At 42.6% G+C, this 24501-nt stretch overlaps 2 protein-coding genes across 4 annotated transcripts in view; one reads left to right on the top strand and one right to left on the bottom strand.

The window, feature by feature from the left end:
• Window positions 1-6952, top strand: part of LOC117421259 (aminoacyl tRNA synthase complex-interacting multifunctional protein 1-like) — a 33030-nt gene extending 26078 nt beyond the window's left edge. For all 3 annotated transcript variants that reach the window (XM_034035417.3, XM_034921562.2, XM_034035418.3), the window contains exons 6-7: window positions 4643-4811; window positions 6677-6952. In XM_034035417.3, the coding sequence (XP_033891308.2) occupies window positions 4643-4811; window positions 6677-6843 (336 nt within the window). In that variant the 3' untranslated portion in view covers window positions 6844-6952. The remainder of the gene's footprint in view (window positions 1-4642; window positions 4812-6676) is intronic.
• Window positions 6953-7075: 123 nt separating this feature from the next.
• LOC117420451 (GTPase IMAP family member GIMD1-like) lies at window positions 7076-23291 on the bottom strand. Its single transcript, XM_034033897.3, has 2 exons — window positions 22887-23291; window positions 7076-9445 (listed from the first exon to the last, which is right to left on the bottom strand). Exons 1-2 carry the CDS (start codon window positions 23274-23276, stop codon window positions 9185-9187), a joined length of 651 nt encoding a protein of 216 aa, XP_033889788.3. The 5' UTR covers window positions 23277-23291; the 3' UTR covers window positions 7076-9184.
• Between the last annotated feature and the right edge of the window lie 1210 nt (window positions 23292-24501).

Raw genomic sequence — 24501 nt, 5'->3', positions numbered from 1 at the left:
CTCCATTTCTTATTGCATTACTGTGGACCACACTGCAGGAAGGCTGTGGTTTGTGGATGGAAAGAACAGAGGAAAATCCCTCGCTTCCCTCTGGCGTTCCCAGCCCAGAAACCACACATTTACGCAGGCTGTGTTTTTTCCCGGACCATGCACAACACAAAGTTTTGTAATTGCGGTGACATGCTGGTTTTGGGACACACACAGTGTATGGAGGATCTGCTTTATATCACTGCCACTTCAGAGATGAAGCCATGTGGGCACTGATCCAGAAGAATCTTCAGTCCAGAACTACAGTTTGGTGGAGGAGGAGGAGGTTGTTGTTGTTGTTGTTGTTAATGTATATTATATTTGTAGATGCCTTCCTAGGGTCTAGTTTTAATAACCTCGAATTGATGCTTCATAAATCCCATCAGCAGATACTGATTATGTGTGGAATTAATTTTATAATAATGAACATGAGCCAACAGTCTGGTCTGAAACATTTAGATACAGAATTTGTATTTGCACTATTACAACATATAAACATATAACCCTTTCTTTTCTGAATGGAAGACCAACATTTTGTTTTGTCTTCAAGTTTGTTAAACCGATGTATTGTTATTCTCACTGTTAAGTATCATTATTAAAATCATTAAATGCAAATTGACCGTTTTGTTGCTTTCATTAAATGCTTTCAATCCCCCCCCCAGTTGGAAAACTTTATTTAAAGATATGTGGAAGGCTAACACCTAAAATAAAAATCCTATTCATCTTTTGAATCCCACAGAAAAAAATGAAAAGAATAGTGAATGCCTCGACCTTTGGCATTGATGCACTGTCTAATCAATGCCTCACTGTGGCATCAGTCCTAAAACTGTCCATTTGCCCATTTGTGCCCGCTTGGTCATTTACGGTGTCAATGGCCAGATAAGTGGTTTGTGAAATTATTCTGTGCATTTGTAAAGATGTCCAGCCAAAGCACGGACATCTTATGTATAGCACTTCTGTCTGGGAAGGCCCTGGGGTCCAAATTCAACTAATCACAGTATTCTGTGCTTGTCTCCCAATCGTCTGTGCACGCACTTTCATCATGCTCCTCCTGCGGTGAGACTGGCTGCAGTCGCAGGAACCAGGGCCGCTGACATGGTTTATTTTGTTATGTTTTATTGAAGAGTGTTCAGTTTCTCAGGGAGATTGCACTGCCATCTCCCCCAAGAGGGTCATCTTTGTCATTATGATGGGGCATGGGGAGGGGAGGGGGGAAACAAAAGCTGATAAACCATATCTTTTTAGTTTTACTATTACAGTTTAAGGTACAAATGATACAAATACTTCTAGATCGGGAAGACGTTACACACTATTGTTATGCTTATGTGTTTATAATGTGGATCTGCATCTGCCATGCAAAACTCACCTGCTTACAGATTAAAAGCTGACAATTTGTTCTTAATTGAAAGAACTTTGGAGATTATAAACACAGCACAACCTAATTGTGTGATTTAAAAGTTTAACCGGCTTTCAATTCCAATTTCATTGTGAAATGTGTCAGTTCAGTGAGACCTTAAAGGAACGTTATTCGGCACCATTGTATTCGTCCCATCCCTAGTGTGTGTGTGTGTGTGTGTGTGTGTGTACATACATACATACATACACACACACACACTCACTACCGGTCAAAAGTTTTAGAACACCCCCATTTTTCCAGTTTTTATTGAAATTTAAGCAGTTCAAGTCCAGTGAATAACCTGGAATGGTACAAAGGTAAGCGGTAAACTGCCAGAGGTTAAAAAAAAAAAGTTTAGGTTACCAAAAACTGAAAAATAATGTACATTTCAGTTATACAAAAAGGCCTTTTTCAGGGAACAAGTAATGGGTTAACAACTTACAGCTGTTCTATAGCAATGGAAGTAAATTAAGCCTTGAAAGTTGATGCTAACAATTCCTACAGGTGTCCCAACTTTTGTTGATTACTTACAAACCCTCTGTCTGTATAAAAGCAGTGTTGGAACAGACTGTGTTACTACACCCTCTTAAGCATTATTTGGACAGTATTGTACTGCAGGAAGTAGTATATTGCTCTCATAATGGCGAGAAAAAGGCAATTAACAAAAGAAAGCCAAGGTGTCAGCGAGTACAGTTTCCTACACCATCAAAAGGCACTTGGAAACTGGAGGAAACTCTGACAGGAAGAGGTCTGGCAGACCCAAAGCCACAACAGAATCAGAAGTTTCTGAGAGTCAACAGCTTGCGTGATAGGCGGCTCACAGGACAACAGCTTCAAGCACAGCTTAACACTGGTCGAAGTAAGCAAGTCTCAGTTTCAACTGTGAAGAGAAGACTTCGAGCTGCAGGTTTGACAGGTCGAGTGGCAGTAAGAAAGCCATTGCTAAGATGGCAAAATAAGAAAAAGAGGCTTGCCTGGGCCATGAAGCACCGCCAGTGGACTACTGAAGACTGAAATCTTCAGTTCATCACGCAGGGTTTTTGTACGCCGTCGAGTAGGTGAAAGGATGGTTCCTCGGTGTGTGACACCAACTGTCAAACATGGAGGAGGAAGCGTGATGGTCTGGGGCTCTTTTGCTGGAGCCAGAGTCGGCTACTTGCACAGAGCGAGTGGCACCCTGAACCAAAACTGCTACCACAGCAGTGGTATACGCCTCTGGTATACGCCTAGTTGGTCAGGGGTTCATCCTACAGCAAGATAATGACCCAAAACATACCTCCAGGCTATGTCAGAACTACTTTAGAAGAAAAGAACAAGACGGTAGGCTTCAAATCATGGAATGGCCAGCACAGTCTCCAGACTTAAACCCCATCGAGCGGGTTTGGGATGAACTGGACAGAAGGGTGAAAGCAAAGCAACCTACAAGTGCAACACATTTGTGGGAACTTCTGCAACAGTGTTGGGAAGAACTTTCCGAACAATATTTGATTTAATATATATATTAAAATTTAAAGTATTCGTTCATGACGAAAGTATTGGCACCCCTTCTTTAATATTTCGAGTGTCCCCCTTTTTGCTTTTATTGCGGCTTTCGGATGTTAATTAACCACTATGTTACATCTTCTATCATGGTAAGAGAAGAAGAGAGAGTCGTGGTGGCAGAGTCTGCAGAAAGCAGAGAGAAAGGGTCAGTGGGGGGAGAGTAAAGGTGGTTGGGGAAAGGGAGCAGCAAAAAGAAAGGGATAGTGGATGGGAGAGGAGGTAGAAGTGAAAAGGAGAAGAGGGGGTGATGGTGGTAGAAGGAGGATAGCAGTTTCTGGAGAAAATCAGGTCCAGCTGGCGGACAGTTTTGTGAGTAGGCGGCTAGGGGGAGCGTTGGAGAGAGAGAATCAAGAGGGAGGAAGCCAGAAGAATGAGTTGAGTTGGAGAGATGAATGTTAGTCACCTAACAAAATGATACGAGTAGAGGTGGTGATAGACAAGAGAAAGAAGTCGAGGAAGTGAGCTGGGGGACCAGGGGAGCGATAGAGAACAATAAGAAGCAGATGGCAGGTAGAATGCTATTTGACGATGTGAAACACAAAAGTGCTGACGGAGATAGAGGAGAGAGCAGGGGGTATCGAACCTTCCAGGATGGAGAAAGTAAGAATCCAGTTTCCCCCACTGGGGAGAGAGACAGAGAGGAGAGAGTAGCTGGGGTAGTAGTGTTCACCAGGGTTATCTGTGTTGCTGTCGGGGACAGAAAGTTGAGAGAGAGATGAGAGGAAGTCAGCCTTGTTCCAGAGGGCACCAGAAAGAGGACGGAGCAGAGGATGGGGGGTGGGATCAATGGGTAGAGATTAGTTTGCAAGGGTTAGTGCAGTGCTGGTGAGAGATTTTGCAGGCACGAGAGGAGAGGAGGACTGGGATAGCAGAGAAGGTCATCGTGGATAGAGTGGACAAACTGGCAGTTAGGAAGCAGCAGAGACAGGGAGCAGTAGACAGTGCAAAAATGCACTGCCTACTGTCGTCGTCCCGTGTCGTCCGTCCGTCCCCCCAAATAAATATATATATATATATATATATATATATATATATATATATATATATATATATATATATATATATATATATATACACTGTGTATATATATACAGTACTGTGCAAAAGTTTTAGGCAGGTGTGAAAAAATGCTGTAAAGTAAGAATGCTTTCAAAAATAGACTATTTTTACTATAGATTATATTTATCAATCAACTAAATGCAAAGTGAGTGAACAGAAGAAAAATCTAAATCAAATCCATATTTGGTGTGACCACCCTTTGCCTTCAAAACAGCATCAATTCTTCTAGGTACACTTGCACACAGTTTTTGAAGGTAGGTTGGCCCAAACATCTTGGAGAAATAACCACAGTTCTGTGGATTTAGGCAGCCTCAGTTGCTTCTCTCTCTTCATGTACACAACACACGCACAATCATCTGCACACCTTTAAGTGGGAAAATCGAATTCGACCACAAATTCCATCTCCCTATCAGTTTCTGAACAATCTGATGTTGAAATAGTGTCTGGCATTATTTCGGACATTCCCTGTGTACAGTCACAACTGTGTTGCTGAGGAAAATTTGAATTCAGTTAGATTGTGGTGTCATGTTAATGGCTGTATTTCATCAATGAATATGCCTCAATGAATTCTAAATGGATTAAATAATATATATATTTTTTTTCCTCTTGTTTTGACAGATGCAAAACAGGATGGCTGTGCTCCTTTGTAATCTGAAGGCTGCCAAGATGAGGGGGGTGGTGTCTCAGGCCATGGTGATGTGTGCCAGTTCTCCTGACAAGGTGGAGATCCTTGACCCTCCCAGCGGAGCTGTACCTGGGGACAGGGTCACCTTTGAGGGCTTTCCTGGTATGTAACTGTTCCATAAAAAAAACAAATGCATTTTGATGGCCCTGTGTTTTTTTTTTGGTTTGTTTGTTTGTTTTTTTAAATATAAATGTGTGTGTGTGTGTATATACTATATAATAATATATTATTTTTTTATTTAATTTTTTTTAAAGTACAGTCAACCCTCTTTATACCACCTGGTAAGGGCCATGGGCAAAAAACGGGCAATAAGCGAGGGTGGCGTTATAGGGAGGGTCCAAAAAAAAAAAAAAACTCACAACCTTCTATGTTTGCAATAAATTCAAATATTTTATTTTATGTTAGCTATACAATTACAGTATCTCCAGGCCATTTTAATAAAACATTTTTTAAAACTACAGTACTAGTTCTTAACACAACAGTGGGTCTACTAGTGATGTTTTATCATCTTTTCCCATCCGTATGAAACATACATGGTTACTTTTGAGGAACAGTTCATACTTAAAAAAAAAAAAATTAATAATAAACTCATTTAGTGTCAAATCACCCAAACAACAATTCCATAAAAAACAAAGCTTACCATTATTATTTTATTTTTTTAACTGTACTGTAAGCCTTCTGAATACTATCCCCCATTGAACATCTATTTATTTCACAAAGCAATTTAAGCTCAACAGCATTCTTTTTTTAAGCAGTTTATGTACAGGCAAACACCTTTTTTTTTTAAACAAAAAATTATATATTCTGTTGTTTACAAAACTGATACCAGCCTTCATTTGTGCAAAAGTTGCACATAAACAAACAAACCTCTTACCGTACTTTATAATTTTTTTTTTACTGTGGTTTACAAGTCACTTATTTTAGACTGCGTGAAGCCTTTTTCAGGTTAAACAAATCAACCCGTTCCATCAAGGGAAGCCATTTTTATCCATTACAATGTCTCCAATTGTCCTTCGATTAACTTACTTAGGCAAGAAAACATTTGCAATGTCTTGCTTTCTTATTTTCAGATGCATACATGCAGATGTTTTCCTTTTGCTCTGGTGTTAATTGTAGGGTCAACTCGCCATTTTGTACTTTCTGTTTTGCTTTGGGAGCGGGAGTGTTGATGACATTTGGTATGAACATTCAGTTAACAACGAATTAGGAAAGCGAGTCAAAGGTTAACTGCATAACTTTGTTGTTTTAATTGGCCATGATTATTTCGCTGGCGCTACAATGAGGTAAACTACAATGCTTATATTTATGTTTGCTTGGCTTGGAAAGTTGGCGGATGGCTAACAGCGGGGTGGCGTTATAACAGGTACAAATAGCACTGTTTTTATACTGGTGACATATGTTCAGAGAGAATAGCTGGCGGTATGCGAGGGTGGCGTTATAAAGGGCGGCGGTATAACGCGGGACAACTGTACTGCATATCGGCAAGTACTGTACTGCTTGTATGTGAACAATGTACACGCTACATTCTGGTTAATACCATTGGACCTCTATTTTAAACTGATTTGACTGACCTCTCAAATTCTAGTGTGGTTTTTTTTGTTTGTTTGTTTTTGTTTTTATGACAGATTTTTTTCTGATTGTAAGTCAAGAATGTAATTCTCTTTGAGAAGTTAGTTTTATTGGTTATTCAGCCCAATCAAGTATAGAAAAAAGAGAGAAGAGGAAATAAATATCTCAACTCAAAAATGATCTTGATTGTTCCTGTCAGCCATTATGTATGGAAACAATGTGCCTTTTAATTTAACAAATATTGCAAAAGAATATGAGCCCCCTGCTGTGAATCATATAACATACTTGGCAATGGTGTAGATCTTAGTTATGCTGTTCTTTTATCTGTTTTTTTATATATATATATAATTATTTTTTATATAATAACCCTTGTCTGTGTTTCACTTCTATATTTATAGGTGAACCTGACAAGGAACTGAACCCCAAGAAGAAGGTCTGGGAGCAAATCCAGCCTGACCTCCGCACTGATGGTCAGTGTATCGCAACATACAAGGGGGCAGCCTTTGAAATCAAAGGCAAGGGGGTCTGCAAAGCTCAGACCATGAGCAACAGTGGAATTAAATAAAAAAGGGGGTTTTACCTTGAACAACAATTTATGTGCCAGAATAAAGGGGAGCCCCAAGCTGGGGCTAATGACTGTAGATCAAGCACAATAAAGATTTTGAAAGTCCAAATGCTGCTATTATTATTATTATTATTATTATTATTATTATTATTATTATTATTATTAGGCTTCCAAGCCCATGGCTGGGAAGCCTATTGTTGTTGTTAAGGTGATGATGATGATTCATTATTTTTCTTTCCACCAACAAAACCTTAGAAGTTGCATAAAATGAAAACCATTGCACGAAAACTTCACAGAGTTGTAGACGCTAATGGGGACAATTTACAAACATCTTGTCGGAAACCACGTATTGCAGAGTTCTGAAACTTGGGATACTTGGTTAGGGATTGTCCAAGATGCACGGTGCTCGAAATGAAGCTGATTGGTTGTATTGCGGCCATGTTAGATAACCTAATTAACACACAAATGTATTTTTCTCCAAAACCGCTAATCTGATCAAAGCAAAACTTTGCATACATGATCCAAGTATGGTTTTCTTTTAACCCTTTGCGGTCCTTTGTCGGACCAGGTCCGACATTACAATTTTCCCTTTCCGGTCATACATCATCAAAAAGACATCAAGCACAGGTCTCTCGTCGTTTTTTCTCTGGAAAGAGCAGAGAAAACCTTTCAATGTCCAAGTGAGACCAATAGGAGCCGAAAAAAAATGGGGAGCGGATCTGAGCAATACACATAGTCCCTTCACCACAGACATAACACGGACACAAACAAACAAGATCGCTGTTTCCGCAGCCAGCACTCAAAGAATATCACAGACATTTACCAAGCTTTTTGAGATGTTATAGTAATAAAATAATGACTTGGATCGCATTACTGAGGAGTTTGGTGATAAAACGAGTGATCAGGAGATGATTTATCAGTATGCACGACTATGAAGAGGTATGTGATAAATACAGCGAACAAGGGGTGGGGCGGGGCTGGGGATGCAGTACTGAGTGTGCTGTTGATATGCAGTGCCTTTTAAACCTGTTTTACTTAAGAATAAAATAACTTTTAAATAGTGCGTGTGAAAATAAATTGGATCTGACGTGCCTGACGAGTGCTGAAATAAATGGACCGCAAAGGGTTAAAGATTTCCCAAGTGAAGTTGCTACAGTAAAAAACATGGCTTCCGTGGGACAATCAAAAATAAATTGCTCTAGTTGCATGTATTGCGCGTAAAATGAACACCATTGAACAAAAACTCTTAACTTCACAGAGTAGTGGAGGGCTATGGGACTTAATGTACAACTCTGTAGATCCCCCCCAATAACTTATGCTAAATAATGTTATACCAAGTTTCATCACAATTTATTAAACGGTTTTCCAGATACATGCAAAAGTGTAAGCGTGCTAAATAATGTTACTGCCAAGGTTAATTTCACATAAAGGGGGCAGGCTTTGAAATCAAAGGCAACAGCATCTACAAAGCTCAGCACACCCATATATCCCTAGAATATAATTCTCCCAATAGCTTGTGATATTTAATGTTAATAGCAAAGTGTAACAGAGGTGCTATGCTTGCTTTTTTCTTTTATTATAATGTATGTGCCATTTTTTTTTTGTTCTGCTTTTGCTGAAATTCACACCCACTATTTTTAACCGGGGGTCGATATAAATAGGTATGACTGCAGAGAAACTGGAACAGTGGATCTAAGTTCTTGAATGGTGCTCAATCAGCTGAAGAAACAATTTTGTTTAAAAAACAAATAATTAATAAAAAATATCCAGAAAGTTGTCCTAAATTACATTCCCATACAGCAATTTGTGTATCCGTTTTAAATCTTAAATCCAGTTGAACCCATATTTGAATTAGCAATGAGTATTGGTCCAAACCCACTTCAGATTATTTTCAAGACACATGCTGTGATGAATAACTTCCTATAACCACAGGTTACATCACCAACTGCATTGTGTAGTTATTGGAAAATACCAGTGCTTTGCTGTAACCTAAAGTTTTGAAGTATTATGTAGTATTACATAGTACCAGAAAGAGACTTGGTCCAGTGATACTGATGATGTACTGTATTGGCATACACCTGGGCTTGTTTCAAGTGGAGTGTGTTAAACATATATGGTAGTTATTATTAATGTAGATTTGACTATTGGGATAGTAACACAGGAAAAAGGGGACAGTGATAAAATGAGGACTTGTATACAATAAATGCAAGATTCTAGAAATTACACCCTTTAGAAACAAAATGCATAATTTAATTTGACACCACCCTCATCATAATGGTGTAAGATCAAAGGTACTTTCTTGTTTTTGGACTACGGTTAAGGAGAGGTGTCCAACCAAGATTTATTTCACGGTAAATCCTTTGTATTTATTTTGCCCTGAAAGGTAGATTAGTTTTTCTAGAATTGGTCTGCCTTCTTTTTGGAGAAAGGCTGCAGTGTTGTCCACAAAGTGATACCTGTGCTCCACTGACTCCAGAAGTGATTTGAAGGCTCCAGAGGCCTTGCTTATATAATCTTCCTTTTTAAATCTAGCTTCTTCAAGGCTGTCCTTGTGGGTGAGGATAATCTGGGTGTATGTCTTCCAATCTGGATCAAGAAGCTCCTGCAGAAACAAAAACGGAATACATTTCTAAAACCATACCGTAAAAATGGAATTGGGTAGCTGTGTTGATAAAAACATTTCAGATGGCTTTATTAGGTTTTCAGCAAAATCTAACAGCATTGTGATCATGTGACTTTTCGGTATCTGGTTGATAAAGACCTAATGCTTCAGATATTAGCCCTGATTTTCCACTGTGGCCAAATACAGTCTGTCGTTGAGAACAGTTGAATATGTACAGAGGTGTAAACTCCCTTATCAAGAAAGGAACTTTTACAGTCCAAGCCAGACCAGCACATCAAAAAGCTAAAAGGGGTCCAGGAAGGTTTGTACCATGTGGGACCAGGATACACTTATGAGCCATAAAACATCAAGGGACAGATTCACAAAGTTATTTACCCCAAATCGCTATAAGACTTTTTTTTCTGGATTGAAAAAGCACATACAATTCTAAAACATATAAGAAACAACTTCAAATTACTTATAAGCTCCTTTAATAAAACATCTGAGTTGTTTATTTCTGGTTTATTAATTAACTTTACATAATAAACTCTACTGTTTTCATATTAATTGATCTTGTTGAATCTCTGTTTACCTTAAATCAAATGTTCAACTAAAAACATTATATTGATTTAAGGCAATTACTGACAATATTACTTTAAATAGTCAAACCACCATACTGTTTGCCAGAAACCTCTAATTCCGTATAGGAATGTGATAAATATATTAAATATGCAGTTTTGGCAATATCAGCAATTTAGCAAAACTGCAGCCACCACCCCAGGGATGCTTTGTTTTTGTTCACAAAAATTTAAATTTCTAGTTGATTGGATCCTGAGACTGGCCTCCTGTTTACTGTAAATACAGATCTGAAATAAATGTTTTGCTTGAAATTACAGATCACTAAGTAAAATGAATTACTGTAATTCTAAAAGAAATCAGAGTTTCTGAACATTAGGTTATTATCATGATTCTGGTTCACTGAAATAGAAATATAACCATTACCGCATGGGTGTTTACCTCCTAAAGACACCAAAACCTGAATATTCTATACCAAAGTCACTCAGGCGAGCCTGTGACGCAGTCATGCCCGCCCCCGAGGGTATAAAGAACTGCTCCCACAGATCTCAGCGTCATTTTTCCTTCAAGCAAGCTGCAATCATGGACGCAGCGACATTGAATGTTAATGGTTTCTATTTCAGGGAACCAGGGTTATGATAATAACCTAACATTCCCTTTCAAGTGCGAAATGTAACCATTACCGCATTGGGTAAGTGTACCACAGCCATCACAAGGGCAATTTTGCAGAACGACTGGAATGCTACAAGGCTTAAGTCGAGAGGCTGCCTTGTGCATTACCATACAGAACCCCAGTAACAAGTAGCTAAGGCTAAAAAATTGAGGAATGCCTGTGTTATAAGGGTCGACTCTGAAGCCACCCTTAACACTAGTTCTAAAGCCAGGGTTTTGAGGATACATGACATTTAGTCTGTAGAACCTAGTGAAGGTATGGGAAGTAGCCCACACCACTGCATTGCATATGTATTTGACAGATACCCCCTGGAATAAAGCCCACAAAGTTGCCATGCTCCTGTTGGAATAGGCAGTGCGCTTCTCTGGAGGGGGCAAGTTGGCTCACTCATAGGCAGTCCTGACTGTATCTGCTATCCACTTGGACAGCCTCTATTTAGACGGGCTTGACCATGGGACTTCACCCCATAGCACACAAAAAATTGTTCGAACTGCCTCCAACTTTTCATCCTGTCAACGCAGTACGCCAGGGCCAGCACTGGGCAGAGCATATGAGCTGTCGCTCCCTGTCAGACTGCAAAAGAGGTGGATGGAAAGCCTCCAATTCCACAGACTGGTTGACATGAAATGCCGAGATAGTCTTCAGCAAAAAAGCAGGATCGGTACAGAGCATAACATTTGTCCTGGCTTCTGCAATTGAAAATGCCTGCATCTCACTCACCTGCTTTGCAGAGGTGATTACAAGCAAGAAAGCCGCTTTGAGCAATAACAGTTTCAGCTCAGCTGAATGCAAGGGCTCAAATGGAGTGCATTGAGTGCATCCAGCACACAGGAACAATATCCTTCATAGGCGGCCGAAGCCGCCAATCTCCTGTCAAATATTGCCCTGCCAGAAACTGAGCTCCTCAGGAGATCATCAATTTTGACGTGGCAAGCTGCATAACTGTTATGAGACAAGTTGTGGGGTTGAACACGACGCCTAAAAGACGCTCCACTTGTACTCGTACTGGGAATGTGTGAACCCAGACGGTTCAAATTAAGCCGTTCAGGGGCCAGACCTAGAGCTACAGGCTGCCATAAGGTTCCCTCTGCCTGAAAAGTTGTGGCGATTGGGCTGTCTCCACGACTGGCCGCTCAGGAGCTGCATCAGGTTTGATAAGAGCACCTTGGCCCGATCCTGCCTTATTTTCCCCAGGCACAGCGGGGGCAGGGCAAGTGGTGGGAAGGCATAAAACACTGGGGGTCCCTGCCTCCTATTAGGAGAACCAGAGGGGACAGTGGGTCGATTCCTGGGAGGCAAAGAGATCTATCTATGCTCTCCCAAACCTCTCCAAAATGAGGCTCACCACCTCGGGGTGAAGCCTACACTCCGGGGCGCTGGGAACTCTCGATGAGAGGAGGTCCGCCGCCCAGTTTGTCACCCTGGGCAGATGTACTACCAGCAGTGAGAGGAGGTTATCGTGTGCCCAGAGCAGAGACTGGGTGACCTGAGGCTGCCCTAGTGGTTGATGTAAGCCACCACTGTTGTGTTGTCTGTATGGACAAGCACATGTCTCCCTCGAACCTCCTTCCAAAAATGCTGCAAGGCCAGGCAACTACCTGCAGCTCCAAAACATTTATGTGGAGACCCTGCCAAGGGGGTTTCCACTCCTCCTGCGCCCCCCTGCCATTCCACACAGCACCCCAGCCCAGGCTGGACGCATCAATGGTGACGACCTTCCTTCTCGTAACACTGCCCAGTGCTATGCCAAGGCATAGATGGACAGACTGTTTCCAGCCAGATAGACGTTGTTCCCTGAAAGGTGAACCGCAGGTACTTCCTGTGCGCTGGTTTTATGGGGATGTGGAAATAGGCATCTTTGAGGTCCACTGTGGTGAACCAGTCGCCTGGCCTGATTGACTGCAACAGCTGTTGCATTGTCAACATTTTGAACCTCCTTTGGCTCAGATACAGGTTGACCTGTCTGAGGTTATTATTATTATTATTATTTATTTCTTAGCAGACGCCCTTATCCAGGGCGACTTACAATCGTAAGCAAATACATTTCAAGCGTTACAATAAGAGCAAGAAATACAATAACTTTTGTTCAAGCAAAGTACAAGTGTGACAAACCACAATTCAATAATACAGCAGATAATAGTGATAGTGACATCAGGATTGGCAGATTACAGTATTCTGAAGTACAGGATTAAATGCAGTAAAATAGGGGGCAGATAAGAGCAAAATAAAGCACATTTACATGAAGGGTGATAGTGTCCCAGGATATAAACAGAGGAGTTCTACAGGTGCTGTTTGAAGAGGTGAGTCTTAAGGAGGCGCCAGAATGTGGTCAGGGACTGGGCAGTCCTGTAGGAAGGTCATTCCACCACTGCGGAGCAAGGGTGGAGAAGGAGCGGGCTCTGGAGGCAGGGGAGCGTAGCGGAGGTAGAGCTAGTCTTCTAGTGCAGGCGGAGTGGAGAGGTCGAGTGGGGGTGTAGGGAGAGATGAGGGTCTGGAGGAAGCTGGGTGCAGTCTGGTCAAGGCATCTGTAGGCTAGTTCAAGAGTCTTGAACTGGATGCGAGCGGTGATCGGGAGCCAGCGGAGCGAGCGGAGTAGTGGAGTAGCGTGGGCGAAGCGAGGCAGAGAGAACACCAGGTGGGCAGCAGAGTTCTGGATGAGCTGGAGTGGATGGGTGGCGGACGCAGGGAGGCCAGCCAGGAGGGAGTTGCAGTAGTCTTGGCGGGAGAGTACCAGGGCCTGGACCAGGAGCTGGGTAGCATAGTTGGTGAGGAAGGGTCAAATTCTTCGGATGTTGCTCAGGAAGAATCGGCAAGTGCGTGCCAGAGTGGAGATGTGCTGGGAATAAGAGAGGCAGGGGTCCAGGGTGACTCCAAGGTTCTTAGCTGAGGAAGAGGGAGAGAGTGTGGTAGATTCCAGAGGAACAGAGATCAGAGGAGGGGGAGGAGGAGGGAAAGAAAAGGAGGTCAGATTTAGAGAGGTTGAGTTTGAGGTGATGCGAGTGCATCCAGGAGGAAATAGCAGACAGACAGGTAGAGATACGGGAGGAGATGGTGGAGTCAGAGGTGGGGAAGGAGAGGAAAATCTGAGCATCATCAGCATAGAAATGGTATGAGAAACCATAGGATGCGATGAGGGGGCCCAGGGAGCGGGTGTAGAGAGAGAACAGGAGAGGACCCAAGACTGACCCTTGGGGGACTCCAGTTAAGAGAGGGTGAGGTGTGGAGGTTGCTCCACGCCAGGTTACCTGGTAAGTGCGGTTGGAGAGGTAGGAGGAGAACCAGGCCAGAGCAGTGCCAGAGATCCCCAGGTCAGCAAGAGATGATAGTAAAATAGAGTGATCAACAGTGTCAAAGGCAGCAGAGAGGTCGAGGAGAATTAGGACAGAGGAGAGAGAGGCAGCTCGGACACACTTAAGTGAGTTGGTGACAGACAGGAGAGCGGTTTCAGTGGAGTGAGCAGAGCGGAAGCCAGACAGGAAAGCAGAGAGCTGGCGGTGTACAGTCCGCTCGAGGGTTTTGGAGAGGAAGGGTAGGAGGGAGACAGGACGGTAGCTCTGGAGGGAGGTGGGGTCGAGGGTAGGTTTTGAGAATCGGTCTGAAGCTACCATTCCGCTTGGGCACTAGGAAGTGCCTGGAGTAGAAACCTGCCTCCAACTGGAGGCGGTCTATCATGCGAATAGCCTGTTTTTGCAGCCAAGTTGCGGCGTCCTGTGGGTCAGTGACTGATGTTACAGTCACGGCCCGAAAGGGAGGGGAACCGTGCTTGAACTGCAGATAGTAGCCGGTCTGAACGGTAGTAAGCACCCAGATGTCCGTGGTGCTTTGACACCAATACTCCAGATGGCTCCCTGAATAGGGCCCTGGGCCTGTGGCAGGAAACCCCTAGGGCTGCTGCCTGCCTTGTGGCTTCTGCCTCTGCGCCAGGCGGTGGAACCTATTGCAGTCTCTGTGGCGACCAGCTGCGGGCCGGTTCTGAACACCACCTCTGGCAGCAGGCGCAGCCGGCTGTGCAGGACTTGGAGGTTGTTGGCGCCTAGGCTGCCAGTTTGCCACTGGTTTGCACACTGGGAGTGGTCACTTGAGAAGCAAGTGCACCAGCTCCTTTGTGGATTCCCACACAGTGAGAGTGATGCAACATCTTGTGCACCATGGGACCAAAGGTATGCCCTGGTGTAATAGGGGCATCCAACAGCAGTGCTTTGTTCCCAGACACGTGTATCTGGGAAAGCCAAAGCTGCCTGCGTGCTTCTGCCTGGTTTCTACCTACAGCCTACCCATTCAGCTTTGGCAGACAGAACAGGTTCTTATTAACCAGGCGCAGCTCATCCAGCTGTTGGGTGAGGGCCTGTGACTGTCAGAGAGGGACCTCAGCAAATAGGACTGGTAGACTACCAGAATACTATTAAAGTTGCCCAGCCATACAGCGAACGCACTGGCTGAATAGGCATGCTTGAGGATCAGCTCTGAGACCCAGCACTGTTTGTTGGGGCAGATACCTAAATTAGGCGCCTGTACCAGTGCGGCAATTGAAGCCTCTACCGGCAGAAACTGGGCAAGGCCAAGATTCTCTGCATTGCGTACCCTATGTAGGTTTTCCATAGACCAGGAAACAGCAGGAGCTGTAGCTGGGTGACCCTTAGGACAGCTGGATCTCAAAAAGAAAGTACAGGTGCACTGGGGGGGGGGGGGGGGTGGGGGGGTGGTACACGGGATAGGTGGTAGGCTCGTAATCAAAGACGGACTGCCTTGTCTCACCTTCTGTAGGCCAGGACACTTACAAGACTGCAGAGGCCCTCTTGATCACTGGGAGAGTTTACCAGAGGGTGACGGGGAAGAGCGCTGTGCAGGTGAGCATCTGCCATGCTTGTCCTCAACAGGCAGACTAGCCTTGCATGTGTCGCAGGGATAAAACTCAGGCATTATGCAAGTGGCAATGCAATGTACATTAACACTGTACAAGTGATGCCTCAGTCTGCTTAAATAGCAACAGGGCTGTTCAAGACCCAAACAAGACCGGCTTGGTACCGGACCGGGGGGATATAAGCGCTGCTCAGAAGCGGGTCAGAACCAGGACGGTACCAGGAAGGTACCAGGTCGGTTCGGTTACTTTAGCACCGAGTTTGGATGTACGGTACCGGTGCAGTAACCTCGGTCCCGGTTCGGTACAGTACCGGATCAGGAAAGGAGCAGGTCGGTGACCTTGGTACCAGTATGGTACGGGTCCACAAGTTTGCAGTTCCCGTGGGTAGCACTGTACAGGTATGCCCACCTGTACAAACTACTGGCAAAACCACACAGTCAGTACCCACACGAGACTGAGGGAAGCCAGTCACCAAAATGGCAGCGAGATACTGTGGAATGAGACTGCAAGCTCCCCCCTGTCAGGTCAGATCTTGAAAGGCGCTGAGATCTGTGCACAGTCCTTTATACCCTCGGGAGCGGGCATGACTGTGTCACAGGCTAGGCTCAGCGGCTTTGGTATAGAATATTCAGGTTTTGTGGTCTTTAGGAGGTAAACACCCATGCGGTAATGGTTACATTTCGTACTTGTTGAAAGGGAACCACATTTGCAATCTACAAGTATGTCGTGCCTTTGTGGACAGTTGTGTGCAAAACATTACTGGGAGGCAGTGTTTATATGCATTTATGAGGTGAAGCAACACATAATCTGGGAAACTGTTCTACATGTTCAGAAATTACCTCATTCATCACAGATGCCATTAAAACTGCAGACACGCAATCTGGAAAATAACAGATCTTCACACACAAAGATAAACCTAACTTTGAAATGACATAGCTACCTATGTATAAGGCTTCTGATTTCCTGGTTTTATCCCCCTGACCCCACCCCACCACCACTTCTGCCTTCGGGTTAAATCCGAAAACTTCTCGAATAGGCACATACTGTATATGGATAAACGCATGCACAGTTGTCTGTGATTCAAATGCAACAGAGCAGAACTGGCGCCGATGACGGTAAGCTGAAAAATGTGGCTTCTTAGTGTAATATATATATAAAGCAAAAACCTTAAAGCCATATTGCTGTAATTTAGAGAGAGAGAGAGAGAGAGAGAGAGAGAGAGAGAGAGAGAGAGAGAGAGAGAGAGAGAGAGAGACTTTTAAATCCCTTTATTCTATAAATTAGAATACAATATAAAACTAAATAAAGCCAAACAAAACAAACAAAATACACTGGTGCAAAATAACATAGCAGCTCCAACATTTCTCATTCCAGTTTCAAAAATTCCAGTTCAATGGGAGCTCAGTCTTTCAGAGAGTGTTTCTCACATGAGCAGAACAAGCTGCCCCTCCTCACTCATGGCACATCCCCCTCCCCAATGCACCAACGCCTCTCAAAACTGTCCAGGTTGTGCACCATTTTAAAATAGGCAAACTCCATCTTGATCCTGGAGACCATCAGGATCCTAAAAATACTAATAGGATTTATAAAACCAGTGGCTAAAATCTTATTTTTTCGGGATTTTAAAATAGCTAATTTCGCCTGACCAAGGACAAAGTTAACCAATGAGCACCTATCCCTCCATGCAAAATTATACTTTACACTAAAAACAAAAAACTTTTTAGTAAAAATAATCCCCAAGGAAGCCAGCAGGTTCTCTAAAAACAAAAAGGGCTGCAGCCGAGGGCAATCCACAAACAGGTGGAAAACGGACTCCTCCGCGGGACAGAAGGGGCGCTGGACACTGACCCCCGGCTCCAGTTGGCTCAGATAACGATTTGTGGCAAAAATGCCATGCAGCAGCTCTCTCCACTGCAGGTCTCCGGAGCGCTGAGGCAAGGGAAGCTTATACAGCACCCTCCAGACAGAAACTTCATCAACAGGGACACCAAGGTGAGCCCTCCGCTTAGTGTCCATCAGGTCTTTCAACTTATTAAAATGTCTGGTTTTCACACAGATTTCATATAGTGTCTTCGACTCAATTGTGTGGAAAGCCACCTCAGTGACCTTCATAAGCGACAGCAGGTTTCCAGCTGGCTCCTCCTCTTCCTCCACTGTCACTGAAGGGGAGACCAGCACTGCGGGGAACAGGGGTTCCTGCTCTGGAGCCACGCGCTCCTCCAGAAACCTGCTCAAAAACTGGGAGAGTGTCGGACAGAGGGATGCCTGGAGATCACTTAGCACCTTCTCCAGGAAACGCTCTGATCTAATATTCAGTGCAGAGGTTAAAACCCTCTTTTTAGTTGGCTTTCCAACTAAAAAGGTTAAAATCAATTAAATGCCCCAGTTTAGTAAAACCGGCTTTAAAAAACAAAGTGGATAAAAAACAGAGCTAAAAACCTCACATTTAAAAATTGGGTTAAAAAACAGGGGCTCTTCAAAAACCCACTGTGTGGTCTGTGATTCTTCTGACCTTGTGATCTTTAAAAGTCTCCAAGCATTTAACAGATTCTTATAAAAACCCTCCAACCCTGCATCACTAAAACAATCAAGAGATATTAAAAACAAATGTCTGTCAAAACCCAGCCTCCCTACCTTCTGCAATAAACAAAATGCCAGGTCTCTCCAGCTCAGCTGTGGGGTGTACAACAGCCTCTGGGCAGCCTGCAGCCTAAACGCTGCCATCCTGCTAGGGATATCAATGAGCCCTTGCCCTCCCTCCTCACGGGGGAGATACAAAACAGCCGGGTGCACCAGGCATTTCTGAATCTCATTTAACAAAACCAGGGGAGGATCCAGGCACACCAGCTTATGCCAAAGCAGGGAGGCGATAAGATTATTAATGATGAGGTCCCTGCCCCTGAAGGAGAGCCGAGAGAGGAGCCACTGCCAGCTCTGCAGCCTACCCTTCACCCTGTCCAGCAGCCCCTCCCAGTTCTGCTGCATGAACTGCTCATTCCCAAAATAAATATCTAAAAGTCTGACCACAGTTTTGTTCCAGCTTAAAACTGAAGACAGTAATGGAGAGGGGGGGGGGGGGTATCCTCCCAGGTGCCAACAAGAAGCGCTTCACTTTTTGACCAGTTTACTCGTGCTGAGGTTGCCTTTACGTACATTATCATGCATGGGCAGCAGTGTGGAGTAGTGGTTAGGGCTCTGGACTCTTGACCGGAGGATCGTGGGTTCAATCCCAGGTGGGGACACTGCTGCTGTACCCTTGAGCAAGGTACTTTACCTAGATTGCTCCAGTAAAAACCCAATTGTATAAATGGGTAATTGTATGTAAAAAATAATGTAATTGTATGTAAAAATAATGTGATATCTTGTAACAATTGTAAGTCGACCTGGATAAGGGTGTCTGCTAAGAAATAAATAATAATAATGACTCCAGCACAGCGATGTCTCAGTCAGTTGTTAGTCAGATCAACAGCATATGCAGAGAGCTTGATAGGGGTTGCACTGGGCGCAGCTGGTACTGCCAATCAAGGCAGTTTCTCTCTCAGCTGGTGTAACAGGGGCTCTATAGAGAGGGCATAGAGCATCCCTGAGAGGGAGCAGCCCTGCTGTATCCCCCTCTGCACAGGTAAGGGGACAGTCAGACCGTTATTAATCTTCACAACACTAAAAACATTGTGATAAAGGAGTCTTATAAAAGAAGTAAAAACAGGGCCGAAAGCTTTTAAAACACGAAACAGATACACATGGTCAACTCTATCAAAAGCTTTTTTTTCAAAATCAAGCAAAATTAAACCAAAATCAACATTATAGACTTTGGATACATTAAAAAGATCTCTTAATAAAAACAAATTATCAAAGCTCGATCTCTCGGACACACAGTATGACTGGTCTGTGTGCACCACTGATCCAATGTTGGTCTTTAGGCGATTAGCGAGAGCTTTGGAAAGCAGTTTGTAATCGGAGCACAGCAAGGAGACAGGGTGCCAGTTCTTGATGTTACAGAAGGTCTCCTTTCTTGGGTAGCAGTGTTATCACTGCCCTGCGGCAGCTCAGCGGCAGCTCCCCATCCCGAACACATTCCTGCAGGACCTGGTACAGGTCCTCACCAACACAGTTCCATAACTTTTGATAGAATTCTGCAGACAGTCCATCCAGTCTGGGAGCCTTCCCTTTGGAGAGCTGCGCCACGGCCGCAGTGAGCTCTGGGAATGCCAGCGGAGTGTCCAGTCCACTGCTCTCCTCCTTGTCCAGGCTGGGGAGACCCTGGAGAAGCCGCTCCATCTCTCTCGGGTCACAGCCCTCAGCCTTGTAGAGATCAGTATAAAAGCTCACTGCAACACACCTGAGCTCCGCAGGGCTGGAGACCTCTCTCCACCCGGGCAGCCGCAGACAGCACATTGTCTTGCGCTCCGCTGTCTTCCTCTCCAGGCCGAAGAAAAAGGCTGTGGGGGCGTCCAAATCTTTGAGTTCAGTAAAGCGGGCTCTGAGCAGAAAGCCCTTCACCTTCTTCTCCAGCTGGCTGCCCAGGAGCTGCCTCCTCTCCTGCAGGCCCTGATATGCCCCCTCATCACTCTTGCTGACCAGCTGGCTCTCAAACTCAACAATCTCTGTCTCCAGCTCACTGACCACTGCATCCACTGACCGGTGACATTTTGTGTGTATTGTTGACAGAAAAGTTTTATTTGAATTTTCCCTATATCCCACCACTGTCTTAAACTACTATAATTAGTTTTTTCATTTTGCCAGTTTTTCCAAAACAATTCAAAATAATCAGTGAAGTTTTTGTCCTGTAGCAGATTGTTGTTAAAGTGCCAATATGATTTTGAATGTGATTTGATTGGTAGTGAAACAGTGACGGAAACAAAATGATGATCAGAAAAGCTATTGGGTGCCATACTACTTTTAGTGAATTTGTTAATATGCTGTTGTGGAGTATAGAACCTATCCAAGTGCGCCCCTGACAGCTGATTTTGATTACATTTGATCCATGTATATTGTCTACTTGTGGGATGAAAAATCCTCCAAATGTCAACCAGATCAAACCTATTTATTTATTTTACAGTGGCCAGCTCCCTGACAGATTGGGGATGGGGTTCCCCGTGGTTTCTATCTTTATTAAAATCAATAAAATAATTAAAATCTCCCCCCACCATGAGGAAATTGTCCGTACTGCAACCCCAGAGTACCTGACTGAGCTTTTTAAAAAATAAAATCCTCTCCTCCCCAACATTTGGTGCATAAATATTAATAAAATCAATAAAAATACCAGCGTGTTTTATCTGTACTTTTAAAAGTCGACCTTGAACAATCTCCTCAATAGATAAAATCTCCGCCCCAAATCCTGGAGAAAATAAAACAGCAACCCCAGCACTAAAATTAGAACCGTGGCTTAAAATACAGTCGCTCCTCCACTCAGACTGCCAGTGAGACTGATGCAATAAAATCACGTTTGAACGCTTGCTGTTTAAAAAATCAAATATTTGTGCTCTTTTATTAAAATCCCTGCACCTGTTCACGTTAAAAGAGCCTAAAATAATTTTCTCCATTGATAAAAATAGATTATTCAAAAATAACAAACATATTAAAATAAATGTTTTCTTAATAAAATTAGCAATTTTAAATGTTTAAATGCGGCTAACGTTTTCCGAACTGAGCAGACATATTTTTTAAGTCTGAACCTCTTTTTCAGTTTGTAGCTTGGGGCAGGTCCATTTAAGGTGCCCCTGTTCCCCGCAAGAAAAACATTTAAAAACCTCTGTGCTGGCAAAAACAACATAATCCCTGCCCTCTATATTAAACGCCAAGCTACATTTAAACTTTTTTCCGGGTTATCAAGTAGTACAAATACTTGTCTCCTAAAAGACATGACATGTTTAATCTCTGGATTTTTACATCCAAGGGGAATCATTTTGATCGATGACATTATCTTACCATATCTGGAAAGCTCTCTTTCGATCAATGAATTATTAATAAAAGGGGGAATATTTGACAATATTACTTTGGTAAGAGGCGTAGATAAAAGTGTTACAGTTACCAAAGAATCATTCAACATAAATCCCTCTTCCACAATTTTGTTAACCTGATTTTCTTGAATAAGGAAAACGACTATAGCTTTGTTCATCCGTGAGGCAGATTTGATATTTTCAAAACTTCAACAGAATCATTATTTTCAGAAAAAAACATTAAAACCGTGGGGCCTAGTAAGCCCCCCCAACCCACCGGAGTAATAAAATATTTTTTAAAAAACGTTTAATAAATATATAATAAATAAATATATAAGTAAATGGCGATATAGCTCACCACTACTATTCTCACACAGCTCACAAACCCAGCTTGCAGCAGGCCCCTCCCACAATCCTCAGAGAGAGAGAGAGAGGGAGAGAGAGAGAGAGTTTGCAGACCCAATGTGTGGAAATATGCATACGTTGGGGATTTAAACTGTCAAGGACAACTTTGTCAACACTTTGTGCTTAAGCATTTGTTTATTTATTTCTAAATACAACCCAATTTCTACCCGAATGTGTGTTCTTTCTTTTTTATATATACAAAAAAATCCACCCGATTTCACTCGATTTTTTCATTAAATAATTCTACCCGAATTTGGAAATAAATTTTACCTGAAAATCAGATGCCCTAGGCTGGCGAGACTCTAATATTTTAAAATACATAGATTGCTTTTTCCAGTTTTCTTGCAAGAATTAAAACTGTCATCCTTAGTGATGTGGCACAGTCAGAGGATGTATTTTATGATCTACTCCCATGGGGTGTTCATGGATAGAATCAATTAGGGACTCATATAAACAAAACTGTTTAGAAGTAACAACATAATCACAGGCTCTGATCACCAAATGACCAGTTTGATTATTTGAGGTTCATGGATTATTATACATGCACTTCTGTCTCAACCATGGGGTGGAATCTATAATCAGTTAAGGATTTTTTAACGTATGGTTTAAATAAACAATGCTGTCATCAGATCTTATCATGACGAAAGATGTGTTTCTCGAGTAGCAGTTGACTGTAATTGGGTGAATAAAAAAAAGTAAAGTAAAACCGAGGCCCTGTAATTGTCAAAAGCAGGGCTTGCAAAAAGTTGTGAGTGCACAAATCAAACTGTGCATGTCTATTTTCTAGTGCAATGTTTGTGCTGGTTGAAAATGCCAGTCTGGTAACAGCCAAAAATCAAACTGGACTCTTGAATTATGCTAGTGAGTAAGTGACCGCTAATGGTAATAATACATCAATTTAACCCCCAAGTACTATCCAAGTGTTGGAAGGTATTGTATATTATATTAAATATAAAAAGGCATGGTAAATAAATGTGCTCAGCTCACCTCTGCTAGTTGTATACATTGACTGTCCTCTTCACAAAACGGGACATCTGCCCTCATCACAAGCAGAACCACATGCAGTCCCTGTTCAAAGTTCTGTTTTAGGGCTCGTTGAATAGCCTCCTTGACCTCCACTGGGCTGAGCTCGCAATGAGGGTATGCTGGAGTGTCCAGCACCTTCACACATAGTGCAACCTCTCTGCCGTTTCGACGAATGAACTTGGGAAAGTTTCTGTAGCAAAGCTGACAGTCCTGAGTCACAGGTCCCACAGAGAGTCTGCTCACAAACTCATAGCTTCCCAGGACAATGTTTCCTGTTGCACTTTTCCCACTCTGAGTCTTTCCCAGCAGAAGAACATTCAGGCAAATGTCATCCTGGTCTGGTTTCTCCATGGATGCAGCTCAGGGCTTCTGTTAATAATATAAATAATTTTATTTTTATCTCATGTTGCTGTTAATGGAGAAAGGTGTTTTTAAATTAAAAATATATATATTCACAGTCATAAATTCCATACAATAACAATAACACCACATTAATAATAATAATAATAATAATAATAATAATAATAATAATAATAATAATAATAATAATAATAATAATAATAATAAATCTTAGATATTGGGCCTCACATCAACAGTCTTAATCGTAAAAAAACATACTTTAAATATACTAAGGAGTTAAAGATGTGTGATAGGGCCCATTGTAAAAAAATCAAATAAAATACACAATACACATACAAACAGCTATGAAAACATTAAATAATTAGATAAATACACAGAGGATATTGAAATGTACCTGTTATTCTTGCTTATCTGAAAAACTGTGCTATGAGTACTTTGATACCTGCTGTAGATTTGATCATCCGTACCTGGTAGAGATTGCTGACGACTGTTTGCTCTAGTTACAGTTTTACCAATGATTAACTGAGTGATAGTTATAATGTCATTGAGGTCAATATTCCTTTCATTTCTATTATGCAAATTTTTTAAGCTGCAAATTCTGCAGTACAATTAGCCCTACATTTAAATGTTAATTTGATTTACAAAGGGTTGTTGATTGGGTAATATATCTTAAAAAAAAAATCTAAAGAAGGAGGATGGAGAGTGGAGGGAAGGCATGATCAGTCATCCAGTAGAGTAGGAGCGGAGAGGGCGAGAGGGGGTGTAGGGAGACAAGGGATTGTAGGTAGGAGGGGGCAGTGTGGTGAAGAGAGGAGTAGGCAAGAACAAATACATTATCACAATTTTATTGCTAAATGGCTAGCAGGGATCAATCAAATTCTGAAAGGGGAAGAAAACATAAGGGAGATACAGGAATGCTAACTATAATAATAATAATATTCAAGTTATACTGTATTAACTAACCCATAAAGGGGCAGCAGTGTGGAGTAGTGGTTAGGACTCTGGACTCTTGACCAGAGGCTCGTGGGTTCAATCCCAGGTGGGGGACACTGCTGCTGTAGCCTTGAGCAAGGTACTTTACCTAGATTGCTCCAGTAAAAACCCAACTGTATAAATGGGTAATTGTATGTAAAAAATAATGTAATTGTATGTAAAAATAATGTGATATCTTGTAACAATTATAAGTCACCCTGGATAAGGGTGTCTGCTAAGAAAT

Source organism: Acipenser ruthenus, chromosome 1 (genome assembly GCF_902713425.1).
Source record: "Acipenser ruthenus chromosome 1, fAciRut3.2 maternal haplotype, whole genome shotgun sequence".
NCBI lineage: Eukaryota > Metazoa > Chordata > Actinopteri > Acipenseriformes > Acipenseridae > Acipenser > Acipenser ruthenus.
Note: the sequence above shows the minus strand (reverse complement) of the source record. Positions and strands in the feature narration are given on the sequence as shown.

Excerpts from the sequence above, each read along its gene's own strand:
- LOC117420451 (XM_034033897.3), bottom strand. The coding sequence starts at position 23,276 with ATGGAGAAACCAGACCAGGATGACATTTGCCTGAATGTTCTTCTGCTG. Across the intron at positions 9,446-22,886 it reads AATGTATACAACTAGCAGAG|GAGCTTCTTGATCCAGATTG; the intron begins GTGAGCTGAGCA and ends TTGTTTCTGCAG.